Raw genomic sequence first — 15131 nt, 5'->3', positions numbered from 1 at the left:
TTAGTATGCTCTTTAAAGTCTGAAATGCTCTATTCTTCAGAGGACAGCCAAATACAGGTGCTGGAAATGGAATAATCAAGGTTAGAGCCTCAGAGCCAGATGCAAAGCCTGAGTTTTACCATCTGCCCTGCTGTCTGCCCAGCCATCTCTGACCTTGGAGTCGACCTACCCCATCCAGAGGCACCCGTATCATTTCTGCGGGGCCTGTTGGAGTTTCTGGAGTCTGGCCAGGGAAGCTGGAGACAACATTACAAAAGGGGCATTGGGAACAGCCTGTTACAGGGGTGCCCCACGAGCTAGTATTGCTTCCTTGGTTCCAAATATGCACGAAGCGGATGCCGTCTCACAGTAGAGGCCAAGGATGCTGGCAGTCTTCCAACCTCCCCTGACAGTCGAACAAGTAGCCATCATTTAGAAAAACACAACACACACTGGGTTTTAATGAGAAAATAATTGTATACTTGCATTGAATGCCTCACAACCACTATAAAACCGAAGCAGGATAATAACATTTACGTGGTTAACATACAGGAGAGCCAAATACAGAGAATAATTTGCAAACAGAGTATTGCTGCTTTTTTCCCCTTACTCCAAAAAAAAAAAAAAAAAAGTCATTTGGGTAAAGAGCAACACAAAACCAAAATTGGCAGCTCACTCACTGAATGCTTAAAATTCAGGAAATTGGTTTTTTCACTAAAACTGGATATAGTCACCATCTCTAAACACTTAGGCTATTGTTTTCAATACATAGTTTAATTACATCCACTCTTTAGTAGGAAAAAATGTTTAATTATTTGTCTTCAGAGACAAGAGTCAACACTGTTTTAGTGTTGTTACACTTCATATATATGTGTGTGTGTGTGTGTTGTGTATATATGTGGACACTGATCTATATACTGCTTATATGTCATTGTCTAGGGTGGGCAGCATGCACAGGTGTATAGAGGCCAGGAAACTGCATTGTGTCATCTGACTAGAACACAGCCTGGCCTCCTACCACTGACAGACCCTGTTTCCAAAATTTCTGGATGAGAAAGCCAAGGCATGTCAGTAGTTAAACAGCTCCGGAGGAAACTGAATGTCTATAAACACTGCGCAATGGAATACTTGCAGGAAAGCTTTTAACATCTACAGAATCTAAACATTTGTTATAGTTGAGATTAACAAGCTTGCGTGCTATTTGGGGGCGGGGATGAGCATCAGAGGCCAGGTTTTTCACAAGCCCCTTCCTCTCGATGGAGTAGGCAGGAATGACTTTCCTCCGGGGGGGTCTGTTGCAACTTTAGCAAGTTCAAGGGGTTCATTTGGGATCCCAGAGCCTAGCACAGTGCTATGTACAAAGCGGTGGCCCAATGTTTCTTGAATGAGTAAAAAACTCAAGAGCACAGAGAAAACCTGGCTCTTCCAAGGGAACTGTAATTTACATTTTAATAGCATCGCAAGTGAGTGGAGCAAGGAAATAGACGGCAGTCATGGGAAGGCAGCAGAGGGGGACAAGCAAATGTTGGGGATGTAGGGGTCACAGTTAAACAGCTTTGTGACCGTGCAAGGGTCACGGAAACTCTGCATTTGTTGCCTTATCTACACACGGAGCACGGGCCAAAGGACCCAGCTCTGTAACTCTATGCAATAGTCAAAGACCAATTTGTCTGCCTCTAAAGCAATTCCATGAATTGTGTGGCCTCCTTCAGCTGCGAAGTGTCTTCTCAAATGCAGGTTTAAGGTGGGTACATGGTTTCCTTCAAAACAGAATGAAAAACAGCTAACTCCTGAAGACTCCTTCCTCTTGTGAAAGACGGGGGAGTTCGTCTATATCATGTCTACGGTCCCTATCAGATCCAGAGTCAGTCTAGAAAACAGGAAACATGTTTTATTTTTTGTGCAACCCACAGAACCACTCTACTCTCCAGCCATCCTAGCTGCCGCTGTGCCCGGGGCCACACGAAGCTGCTGCCCCATCTGTTTTTAGTCATGTGCCTGCCTTGGGGGCGCTGGAAATCATCAGGCAAAGCCTCCTTCCTGGGCGCTCCCATTTCACCTGTCAGGGCTTCTAATCTATCACAGATCTCATTTTCCTGGGAATGTCTATCTCCGTGCCAGCCTCCTGCGCTTGAAAAGAAGTTCCTTGCATCAGGGATCTTGTTTTGCGTTCCCAATGGCTAGCACATTCAACACTGCTGAATATTCATTCAGGAGAATGAACCATATGAAGATGGCGCCAAGTGCCCATCTGTAGAATTTGGCTTCAAATTGCAGGTTCCCTTGGCAGTTTTAAAGGATCCTTGTAAGTTATCAGACAGTTCCATTTCTACTTTGTGCCCACCACTTGTCTGTGAATAAACTTTCCCCTAAAGTCAACACTAGTCTAATAAAAGAAGCGAAGATAATGTGCATAACACCTACATAAAAATTTTGTGGAATTGCTACTTGTCAGAATAACATATTAGAGCTTATGACATAACAATATAAAAACAAAAATGAATTTTAGTGAGGTCTGAATAATTATTGCTTTTTTAAAAACCATCATTTTAAAACAAAAGGAAAAAAAAAGACAGCTGGTCAGTTTTTTTCTCATGGCCAGAATTAAAAATTTTCTCATCCAGAAATTCAGGGCATCCAATTATGGAATACCCTTATTGTATTGCTTTAAATGACAGAAGGAGTAAAGCTGGTCTCCTCTATAGTATACTAAGCATGAATACAAAAGATGAGAATAAATATGATACTTTCCTAAATGTCAAGTTACAAAACTGCTCAAAACTCTTCAATTGTGACTCATGCAAATACCATATTAGGTCAATTTAATATTACAAATACTGCATCAGTTCGGTGCCTCTATATCCCTTTTCATAAAAAAGAAATTCTCACTCGCTCCTGACGCTGGCAAACAGCTTTGGAGGAAATAACTGTACACCCTTGTCCCGTGGTCATTCTGGAATTTTAAGCCTCTCACACACACACACCCTTACTCATGAGCATACACACTTTACACAAACACACAAAGGCACACATGCGCGTGCACACACACACACCATCTTTAGGATTTGTAGCTGATTCCAAGCCTGCACTTAAATTCCTATATTTTCCTCTGTATCATCCTGAAAAACACTGGTTGTTCAACAAAAATAATCTCTTACTTCCTAATTTTCCCACTCTTTCTTGCTCCTTTCTTCTCTCTCTACCTTCATGACCTTTCTTTACATTTCATTTCTGATTGATCCAAAATAAGCTAGCATTCTCCCTACCACTCCTAAGTCCACTTTATACTATAAAATATAAACACCTTTTTGTTTCTTGTCATCTACCTCTCTAAGGCAGAGTTCACCCTTTTTTCAGTTATTGCCGTTCTAAAAATACCCCTACCATCTTGAACACAGCTGTTCGATGTGTACAGGTTTCATACATGAATATATTCCCCCACCCCCTCATAAAAATAGTTGTTGCCCACTAAATATAGTTTTCATATGAAGAAACATAATTACGGAAATGTGTTCTCATAAACTGCAGATCAGTCAATATGATAAGCAGATGAGATCCTAAAGCTAAAATAATCCATTTGGTTTGGCTTTCTCCCCCTTTCTCAACCTCCTAATGTAGAATAGATTGTGTTTGCTACATGAAGAAATAGTGTCTTAAAAACATGGATTTTATGTATTGCGATCATTAATTGCTCCCAGCTAAAAACAATTACATGTAAGAGAAATGGAATCATAACCGCCTCTTCTAGGCAAATAGAGAGAGAAACATTATTCATTTTATGGCTGCTGGAGAAAATGGAGTTAACCAACATCTCTGATGCTGTGAACGATGGGTGGGAAACTTGGTGCAGCGAAATAGCCTACGCCATGTAGACTGCATCAGCTTGGGCTCCACTGTTCACTAAGTGGCCCCATCACCACTGTTGTTCCTCACCACCCAGCTGGTCTCAGTTCTGCCTGCAGCAACCATGTTGATTTGTCTGTAACTTTGTCCTTTTGGATCAATTCGTGGATTGGTCCAATGCCAGGTGATTTCTGAGTCACAAAAAGTCTTTTCTCTGGTTGACTCATGGGCATTAGAGTTTGATGAGTGGACTTCTTTCTCCCTTTATTTTTCATCATTGTATATTGCAGCTTCTGGTCTACATAAGGATTGCTGAGTTTGTTTGCACTTTAATAAATATTCCATTAAAATGCTTTGATGTGTTGACTGCTTGGTTTCTTGGTAACCCAAGCACCAATGAAGCTTCCTGGGTGGAAGGAAGTTTATTATTCATTGTCCTCTTCCTCCTGGTTGGCATAGATCCCCGCCTCCCAGCGCAAGGCCAGCACACTCTTTCTTCGATTAACCCTTGTGGCCTCAAGGACCTGAAGAGAGAGGGGGAAAAAAATTACACAGAGTCCATGGATGTTAATTATGTAAATAAACCAACTTCTCCGTTTCTTTCCTGCTTCCCCTCTCTCAACAGCATCTAATGAAGGGGAAATAATAATGAGTCTGGTACAGGTGGGAGGTAGGAGAGACACAGAAGTAAAGGGGGGGTGCGGTCCTGGGTAGGCATTCATCTCATAGCCAAAGTTCAATTGCTGTTTGACCCATAGTTTTCAATACAGCGAGATTTAATTTTCCTGAAATGTTCTGCAAGTTTCTTTGAACTAGACTTGACTCTGCATCAAGTTTTTAGATAACAAAGCAGTTCTCTACATGCTATATAGATCAACGCTGTCTGATGGAAATGTTCTGTATCTGTGCCATCCAATATGGTAGCCAATAGCCACCTGTGGCTACTGAGCACTTGGAATTGGGCTAGTGTGGCTGAGAAACTAAATATTTCAGTTTCATTAATTTTAATTTAAATATCCTCATGGAACTAATGACTACCATATTGGACGGCACAGCTATAGACTGTTTCAGTCACTTCGTAAACAAGCAGACCAGAATGTGATTCCAAAGAACTGGACTAGCGTGGATTCAATCCATCAAGCTTTGTGGATCTACATAAGGTATGATCATATTTGTACCATGAAAGTCTACTTTGGTATAATTAAACTTCAAAGAGGCATTAAGTAAAAAAGAAAATGGCTTCTCAGGCCAATTAAAAGCAATCTGAGTATTTTGGTGCATCTTCAGGGTCATAGGTGCTCATAAATGAAATGAAAGGTGACAATACCGAGGATGAGTAGGCTCACCACTATTGGGGTAGGGCCTCCCTCCCTCTGGCTCACTGGAATAGTCTGTGGACTCCTGAGGGGAAACTTAGCCAATCTGCTCTAGCTTTAGTTTGCTCAAGATGAGATCCACACGAAGGACATTTAGGTCGCCACCATATGAGAAATGGCTAGATTTCATGACATCTGCCAAAAGCAAGCCTGTACATGCCAACCAATTACATTACTGTGGCATTAAGATTAGATTGTGCAGTTTCTGGTTTTAAAGAAAAGTCCAGCAGAGCCAACACTGGTTGGTTATCCAAACTGCAATGAAGGCTTTGCTTATTCTAAGAACAATCATTTTGGCAGGGGACAGTGGTGCTGGCAACTCCAGAGAAGCAAAGAGATGCAGGTTACAGGCAGCGGTGGGATAAGCAAATTCTTAGGTCTGGGGTTCCATCTTCACGTGATTCTCTGCACCTCTGACAAACGAATGGACTTCCCAGAGCTTTAGCCTGCTCTCCTCTGTGAAACCTTCCCCAGTCCTCCCAGCAGGGATAGCTAGACCTGATATGTAGGACAACCCAGTCATGTCTCCTGAATGGATGTTCATCAATAAGCACATAAGGCATATCATAAAGTGTCTTGCGTGTGTAAGCATAGCATGGTCACTTACTCAATATCTAAGAATAAGAAATCAGCAGGAGAAAAGTGTGCTTCCAAATGTGGTATAGTTAAATAGAAGATTCTTCTGGCCAATGCATGGTAACATGGTACTGAGACAGCGCTGGACTGGAACTGAAAGACCCGAGCTTTGTTTCCAGTTCCATCCCTGGAGTACGTTGCTGTTGTTCCTGGCATCTTGTGTCTCAACTTTCTTTATCTGTAAAATGGACACAGCACCTGCCCTGCTTTACAGGCTTTCTCAGGAGGCAGTACAGACTGTGAAGTCCAGGCAGGTCTAGTCCAGGCAGATTTCAATCCTAGTGACTATGTGACCTTGGGAAAGTTTACCCCTGTGTCTCAGTTCCCTTATATGTAAAACGGGAACAATAAAAACTACAGTACAGAGTTGGCCTGAGGAATAAGTGAGGCAATGTATTGTAAAGTGTTTAGCATAATTCCCGGTGCATAGTAAGTTCTCAAACAATAATTATTGCTATCATTACATGAAGGGGCTTTATAAACTATGAAGTGGTATTCAAACTTCAGGCATTTGTATAAGGAGCTCTACATTGTGTAAAATGGTCCTCTGTTTGCCTTGCAGATTGCAGATACAAACTGAAAGGTTTACATAAAAACTAAAAATAAATCTAAAGTTCTAAAAAAAAACTGGTCCCCATCCTTTCGGATGTTCTTTGTCTTGTTATTCAAGCCCTGTTTTAATTCTCAATCATCTTGAGCAAATTTAGTTTACTCTGTTCTTCGGGAACCCATGTTACAATCCATCTATCCACCCATCTTACAGACATTTATTTGGTTCCTTTCAAGTGTCAGGCACGGTACTCCATGTTGAGGATAGAAGAGTCTCTTTGCTCATGGAGCTTAGTCACAAACAGCATCATGGGCAACAAAAAAACTATTAATTATGTCCACATTTAGCGCAGCTTGGGTTGAATATCTACTTGTTGCAGCCCAAATAAGTCATGATCCTGAATGTCTGATGAAATCAAAAGTCTTTAGTAACGGCACAGACAAGAAAACAGACGGATCATTATTAAAATAGCCAGTGACCTGGCTGGGAAGTTGTCTTTGGGTTCACAAGGCTTTTGATCTAGTACTGGCTCAGGGGTGAAGCCCTCCTACAACTAGGCTTTTGAAGATTCAAAAGCCAAGCCCTTGGGGAAGGTATTTGAATGAGCATTTGTTCCATAATTAATTCAGAGTCCGCTCTGTGTGTGTGTGTGTGTGTGCGTATCTATAAATCTCTAGTAAATCTAGAGCTCCTGCTACTTTTATTACTGTGTATTAACTTTATTTCCTAAAGTCCATTCCTTTCCTTTCTGGGCAAAAGAAAGCACTTGCCTCTGGGGCTCTACTAACAGTAAACACTTAAATCACAAGAAGCATGAACCGCTCCTGTTTTAATCCTCACTGCTGCTCTATGGGATTCATACTATTATTACTCCCATTTCGCAGATGATGAAACTGAAGCACAGGGAGATTAAGTCACTTCATCAGTGTTATTCACTTGGGAGGAGGAAAAGCTAAGGATGGAACCCAGAACTCTGGGGGCCGAGTCGCTGCTCTAGGCCAGCATGCTACACTGCTGCTCAGTGACTTAAGGATCATGGAGGAAGACGCATCAGAAAGAGCAATAAACACTCTCTGTAGAAATGGAGAGCGGAAAACATAGAAAATAATAGATAATAGAAAGAGCTGATTTAAGGTTTTCTCATTTTCACAAATTAATTCAGATTTAAGTCTGGTGGGGGAAAAAAAATCAATTCCCTTTAAACAACCCTCTAATATTAATTGTCTCTCTCTAATGCTTAGAGAATTCAAGTGAAATGCTTAACTTCAATTAGCAATCAACATAGACAATTTTATTTTGGGACGTGAAACAAAAGGCAGGTATGTTAAATAATATCAGTCACCTTATTTATATTAATATTTTATCTCCCTGTCTCCTCCTCAGTTGAAGATAGACAGGGACCCTGTTTTATCTTCCTTGGACATATTTGACCAGATTTTCATTATACTTAACTACGTTGATTCAAAGGGGATACGTACTTAGGGTCTAATTCTCAAAATGCCATCCCCTACATGAGACCCACAATTAGACATCGAGGAAGGTATGTGTAATGATATTTTCAATATTCATTTTGTCCCTTATGAAAAAAATTACTGATAATCATCAGCTCACATCTATAGTTAACTAGAATTATTGTGCTAAATAGGGAGAATTTAAAAATATACTGTGTTATAGGTGAGCACAACCAATTTGAAGAATAATTTGCACTATGTAGTGAAGATGAGGATATGTAAGCCCTACAACGAGTACTTCTAATCACAGAGGGAGAAATTCTTCCATAGGTACACAAAGAGATATGCATAATAACATTCAGTGAAGCACTGTTTGTAATGGCAAAAAAAAAAAAACCTATATTTCCATCTCTAGGAGGATGAATAAATAGCGATATATTCATTCAATGGAATACTATACAGCAGTTGTAATGAATGACCTAGAGCCCTAAGTATCAACATGGCCACATTTAATAGCAATGCAGACAGAATGAAGGAAGGAGCTGTGGATACTACAACATGATATCATTTATAGAAAGTTTGAGAACATGCAAAACCATAACATATTATTTATAATATAAACATATGGAGTATAAGTATGGAAACATGCGTGGACATCATAAACACCAAATTCAAGAATATTGCCTCTCAAGAAAGAGAGAAATGGGAACTGGGAGAAGTAACAAGAGGGCTTGAGTGTATTTGCAATATTAACTTCTTTTTTGTAAATATTAAGCAAATACTATGAAATGATAAGAATGGACAAAGCTAGATACGTGGGCTTTATTGTTTAATTATGTCATATTATTTGGAACACTTGACTGCCAACTCCAGAACATTAGTGACTTTGTTTTGTTGACTGCTGTATTCTCAGGACTTAGAAAAGTGCCTGCTGCTTAATAGGTCCTCAATAAATTGTTAACTGAACAAATGAATGAATGATTGTCTCTATAATTCTGTGTATTTGAAATAAGTCTTTTAAAATAAAAACAATACAATGCTATAGAAACAAAAAACACGAAGAACACTGTGCTCTCTCATAGCAAAAAAATTAAAAATAGGAAAACACGGGGAAAAATGAAAAATATTGTGCTCTTTCATAGCACAGGTTTGTAAAATCTGTGTAAAAGGAAGTTGTAGGGGAAAGAAAGAGACTTGGGGAAACTCACTGCTTAAAGAAGCTTCCAAAACAAAAATATAGGTGTAAAGATTGGGGGGAGGGGTAACTGGGATGATTCACAGTTGGAGTAACTTATCCTAAAGCTACGGAATGGAGCTTTCTGGATTTGTGTTAAGGTAAACAAAGAATTGGACAGAATGAACAGCTCAGTCCTCTGGAGCTGTACTGTTCTCTAACTAGATCAGAGTGTATTTGCTATCAGTGCCTAAAGAAAGGAAAAAAATCCAAATAGCCCATTGGTTGTGCCCTCTAGTCCAAACATCTTCCAGATCCATGAGCAGGGCAAGGTCTTCTCCAACTCCACTGCACAGCACAGCAAAGCACAACAGCGTGTATCATTGTTGCATGTACAACAACATTTCGAGGCAGACCCCGGTTCAGAAAAGGCAGGAAGAAATCAATATGGACATGAGCTGCTTTCTTGCCCTTCTTATTCAACCCACCAAGAAATGGCAAACCACGACAGCATGCACCTGGGTCAGGCATGCAGGAAGACCAAGACAAACAAGCTGAAAAGTACCTCGGAAGTCACCTTGCAAGACAGTAACTTAGAGGTGTACTGGCAGAGAGGGAAAAGACCAGGGTTAGTACATGGCAGAGACACACTCACAGAACACCCCCGAGCTGGGAATCGGCACCACGCCGGGGGCAGACAGGAGGGGAAGTAACACCAGGAGACCATTACACACCCACGCCAAGATCTGCTTCATCTGATATTAGTTTATTTAAAAGCCTGTATCTTGTGGAGCAAGTAGATACTCTATTATTCCTTAATAGAAATATCAGATAAGCCATACTTTGTTAATTCAAGATTTGTTGCTTCCATTTTCTGCACTTTGAATTAACAAGATTCTCCTTGACCCCCACCTCCGCCGTAGGCAACCAGCTGTCCACCAGCAAGTCCTTGACAGCCATTTTGGATTTGCCAGAATCTGTAGCCTTTTCCTCTTGCTGTAGGCTTCTCTCAACCCCAAAGCTGTCGTGGAGCCTGTTGTCTCATGAAAAGAAGACCCTAACCACAGATGGGAGTTGGTTCGAATGCAAGGCTTGTGGAGATAGATTCTTGGAAGCTGACCTAAGGATGGCACTGCCTAGGGAGACCATGCGGCCTCCTTCAGCACTACCTCGGGGGCCCCGGATAAGTTCCTAAGAGTCGGGTGATCATTTAGGAACTAGAATGATCCCTTAGTTCCTATAGTAGACTAAAAGTCACGACAAGAAAAGCTCAGAAAAAAATGTCCTGGCTATGGGAAATGAGATAGAAGGATCAACTTCGGACAGCCCCCTCCAGAATTGTGGCAATGACCTTGCATTTACACGGTGTTGGACACTGGGGGAACTGACTGGGTTTTGGCATCGGTAACCAGAGACTGGTTAGGTGGGAACATATGTCCGTGATCCCTGACTGCTTCTTGCATGTAGCACTTAAAATACAGTTCTGGAATGATCAGGTTGATGACTGGGAGCTGATGAATTTGGAGCTCTCTTCTTCTTTGCACCTTTCCCAGAGTGGGAGAAACCCAAGAGAAAGTTGGGGAGCACAAAGCATCATTGATTGTGGCTGAGTTTCCCATAAAGCCTGGGGTGTGGGGGCTCTGGAGGCAGGCAGGCCTCCTTTACCCACTCAGTCAGAGTCCAGCCACAGTTCCCAAAGGGTGTCCTTGTCTGGAGGGAAATGTGTGCCAGGAATTCGTAGAAAAGTAGTAACTGCTAGCCCCTGGCTTTGCCGTAACCCGGGGAAATTGATGAGATCTTCTCTTATTCCAAAGTCTGGTAGGAATGGCTGAAAGACCTCTCAGTAACTATTCTTGGAGTGAGAGAGAGAAAGAGAGAACACAGGAAAAACCCACCAAGAGCAGATCCTGTGCTATCAGTGAGGATGGGGTTAAAAGCCCAACGGGCCTGAATTTGGGCTCAGGCCAGCATCTCTTCAACTGAGAAAGGGAAAGCAAATCCACTCACAAGTTCAAGAGCATCACTGACTCAAGGACTCATTGTCTTCTGCGGCTCAGGTTAGATTAGGAGTCCAACTGGCCAGAAAAACACCGTTGCCTTAATATCTTTCTTCTGCAAGGCACCAAGAAATCCTTTAGGAAGCTATGATTCATCAGTCCCTCATCAGTTGCATGACTGACCAGAGATGGCAACAGGCCCAGATAAGCGGACATTTCCACATAAGAAAACATTTCCAAGTAAGAGAAGCCCACAGTAAGAGCAGGACTGCTGCATCTGGGTGTGCAGTGTGTGCACTGCACAAAAGCACCAGGCTGAGGGGATTGATGGGGTTGAAGCTCAATGCCCCCACGCCACTCACCAACTGTGTGGCTGGTGCAAGGCCACACCCTCACAGAGTTTTGAAAAAGGGTGCCTTTTTCTAATTCTCACAAAAGCCCTGTATAGGCTGGTAAACAGCACGGGGTAAGGAGATAGGGTTGGGGATAGCAACCCTCCTTACAGAAAAATTGGCTGAGGAGTCTGTTAATAAGCAGGGCCTGGCCGAAGTCTTGAGCTTGGAGACACTCGCTAGTGACCAAGCCACGCAGAACAAGGAAGCCAGCCAGTTACTCTATTTTGTTTTTAGGTCTGCCTTCTCCTTCGGAAGCACAGAACATAATTATTTTCATTCTATTCAGAAAGACCTTGCTACTTTCTATGGGCAAACACATGGTTGGGTCCTGATCTTGTGTGAGGGACTTTTAAGTACCACCAAGTGACTTTTTGGAAGGAATGTTGGCAGGTGGAGGTGCCAGGGCGACACCAGACCCAGGTGAGCCATGTGAAGCTCTTAAAGGGTGGAGAATCTAAGAAGCCACAATTGACCCTGGGATCGGAGAATGAGAATGGAGCCAGGAGAACAGAACTAGCAGCTTCTGGGGCAGGGGAACCAGTTAGACAACTGAAGCATGAAGCAATCCATCTGCTCCCTGTTATTATCCTTCGAGAAGAGAAACAATTAGATGAGAGACTAATGGATGATCCAAGAAAAAATGAAGGCCTGTGCATCCCTACAGGTAAACTTCAACACATTCCCCAGTGATTGACACAGATACAATAGAAAGATCTCCTGAATCAAAAGAGCGAAGAGGGAGGGAAACGCGACTCTGAAATAAAGTGAAATTATCATCTGGCTGATGATCACAAATTTGCTTTAGAAGAAATCTGAGTATGCATTTGCATATTTGGGTCTTACAAGAGGAGTTAGTGGACTGGAGAGATTTTGTTCTGTTCCTAAAAGTTTGCAACAGCAACAGACTTGATCCTCTTGTAATATCATTAACAGGACAAAACACTTAGCCTTGAATGCGAGAGCTGGGGATATTAACAGCTTGGTTAGTTATTAGGTTTCTCCCTTCCTAAATGTTTATTTACTGGAGAAAAATGGAGACAGGAGGCTGACACTTCGTTGTATAAGTGATGGGCCAACCATTTATTAAAAGGCTGATTCCAAGCAGCCTCCTCAATGCAAAGGGGGAGTCCAACCCGGTTGGAGGAGGGTCAGAGTTTGGGCAAAGGAGGCTTCCAGCCTCTGCCTATGAAATGGGGAAGGGTGGGCTCTTTACTTGTGTGTGTAGTATTTTCCTCTAACATCTGCACTTCAATACAAAGGGCATACACAAGAGATATGGAGAGTGTGCTTCCAAAACGCTCGCGTGGGTCACACGCAAGGTGGTGACCTTTGTCCTTCCTCCTCCACACCAGAATGAGAGGGGTCCACTCAGCTAACTTCCACCAAAGCTGCTGATGTGTGGTGTGGAATCATCGGAGAAAAGAAGCAAGCCTCGCAGAGCACTAAGCTTCAGGACGGCCCCAGGCTCCAGAAAATACCTAAAGGTAAACTGCATGTTTTCAGTGGGGCTGCAAAGGAGGGGTGGCTAAAGGGACTCGGTGCGCGGGAGAAATTCTAAGAGCTTAGGAGGACCCACAGCCATGGAAATGTCTGCAGTAGCCACCGAGGGCCATGGCCCAGGCCACTGTGCAATACAGGGAATAGCCCAGAATGCCCCAGCCTGACGGAGTAGCTGAGTCAGTATTCCAAGCAGTTTAGGTGCAAACCCAAGAGAGAGCAAGTGAGTTGTCCAGCTGCTATCAATGTGTTTGCTTTCGTGCTTTCTTTACCGCTAAATATTTTGCAAGCAACCCTCAGTACCTGGCTTCAACTCCAGAAATCCTTTAACTTAGCCAATGAGGATAGGAAAGGCAGTAAGTCAGCGTGGAATTCCTACTGTGAGCCCCAGAGTACTCAAGTTTAAGGTGACCAAATAATTTATCATCCAAACTGGGGCACTTTTAAGAGGGAAAGGGGATGCATTAATAATGACACCAGGACAGGACTGACCCAAGAAAACTGGGTAGTATCCTCAACAGACCCAAGCTATTTGTGACCTAAGTATAACGGTGGGGGAGGTGCGGCAAGAAGACACCGAGGCCAGCAGTCTCCTAGGAGGTTGGCATGGAACCCTGAGGCTGATCCCCAGGCTCCTGGCTGTGCAGGCTGTGTGGAACAATGGCTCTTAAGTCTCTTGCTGGAGAAAGAAACCACAGAGCAGATGACTTCCTTCATGGTTAATGTGAATGTCATGTGCAAAGTTATCCGGGTTGAGGGTAGCCGGGTAGCCATGTGGTTTTTAACTGTCACTTTAACTGCCTCTCTCCTGCCAAACTGTACACACAGCTTAACAGCCCCAAATGCACTTAGTCTTTGGAGCACTGTGTAACATTTAAAGGGATTGCCCGGAGTAGACGTTGAAGGAATGGCATCGTGACGGTTCTTGAGAGAAATCAAATCTCTACAGGGCAGGCCAGCGAGGGCAGAAACCAGCTCCCTGGCGTGGGGATGATTTCTGGGTGTTTATGTCCTTCTTTCCATGTTGTCCTTATATTGTTGGACACATCAGTCATCTCATGCACCAGCCTTGCCAGCTGGCTCAAACTATACTTGGCAGCAAAAGGAGCTGCTCCTTGCATGATCGTTTTGGAGAAACAAGGCAAAAACCCAAACCCGACTCTAGGCATGTTAAACCACACATTTGAAAATTGGTTTTGGAACCACGATGCTGGTCAGACAAACACATACACATCGTGCCTGAACTGGAATACCGTCCGCCACGCTGACATTCGCCCTCGGAGAAGTGAAAGAGGAAAGGAGGAAAAACTTACACTACTATCATCCATTCTCTCGCGCCTTTTAGATTTGTGTGTCTCATAGTCTTCCATGAGGGTCTGCATCAGATTCTTGGGCCGCTGGGATCCGGCAGCCTCTTCGGGGGCTAAGTCAGGCTGCAAGCTGGGGCCTTCAGGTGTGGGGGATGGAGGAGGTTTGACTTTCTCTATTTTCCCTGAAACAACACGAAGAGAACACCCCTTCTAAGCTCGTCTGCTCATGACTGCTTTCAGAAAGAAGAGAAAACCGGCAAAAACTCAACCAACCTCTGACACAGAGAGAGTGGTACCAGATGATGGTTAAGCGCAGGTCATTTTATTACAGGGAGCAAAGCACTTAAGGATAATGTCACAAACCCATCCAACAAAGACCTCAAGGACACCAGTGTTAAGTCAGTTAGACCAGAGAGGCCTGTCAAGCACTTTGCAAACATATGTTAGACAGGCAGACAGACAGACACTGGCTTCAGTTGTTGGGGGACATGTATTCTATTACAGATCCTAGAATTAGACTGTCAGAGGTGGTGGTCCCTTTGAGCCTTAGAGACCCACTTCTTACAGACGAGAAAACTGAGGTTCTGCAAAGGGAAGACTGTGCTGAGGTCACCAGGGGCCAGCAATGGTACCCAGGTCTCCTGGTTTCCTTACCAAGTTCTTTCCTCTCTATCAGAGGCCACCAATCATCAGCTGACCCGCTCAGGCTTTTTGCACGGACAGCACAGTGCTGTAAAACCTTTGAACGCGAACGAGGCTTGCTCTTGCCAAGTCACCCCATTCTTACACTAGCCAGCTTCATTCTTTACCTTACCTGCCAGGGTCCGGAAAGCATTTGGGTTTGAGATCCCTAGACTTTAAGGAATAAACGCCAACAAAGGCAGCTTCAGTGTTGTAGAAAAGGTGTGTACCAGACTGGGAAA

The 15131-nt window shown here is 43.1% G+C and overlaps 1 protein-coding gene across 5 annotated transcripts in view; it reads right to left on the bottom strand.

The window, feature by feature from the left end:
* Positions 1-436: 436 nt before the first annotated feature.
* Positions 437-15131, bottom strand: part of PALM2AKAP2 (PALM2 and AKAP2 fusion) — a 327886-nt gene continuing 313191 nt past the window's right edge. For 4 of the 5 annotated variants that reach the window (XM_046659481.1, XM_046659490.1, XM_046659508.1 and 1 more), the window contains 2 exons: positions 14212-14390; positions 437-4346 (listed from right to left, as the gene is read on the bottom strand). In XM_046659481.1, coding sequence (XP_046515437.1) covers positions 4248-4346; positions 14212-14390 — 278 coding nt within the window. In that variant the 3' untranslated portion in view covers positions 437-4247. The remainder of the gene's footprint in view (positions 4347-14211; positions 14391-15131) is intronic. The other variant, XM_046659497.1, reaches the window with a different exon arrangement.

The sequence above is a fragment of the Equus quagga genome, chromosome 1, assembly GCF_021613505.1.
Source record: "Equus quagga isolate Etosha38 chromosome 1, UCLA_HA_Equagga_1.0, whole genome shotgun sequence".
NCBI classification, from domain to species: domain Eukaryota; kingdom Metazoa; phylum Chordata; class Mammalia; order Perissodactyla; family Equidae; genus Equus; species Equus quagga.
This window is presented reverse-complemented; position numbering and strand designations above follow the sequence as displayed.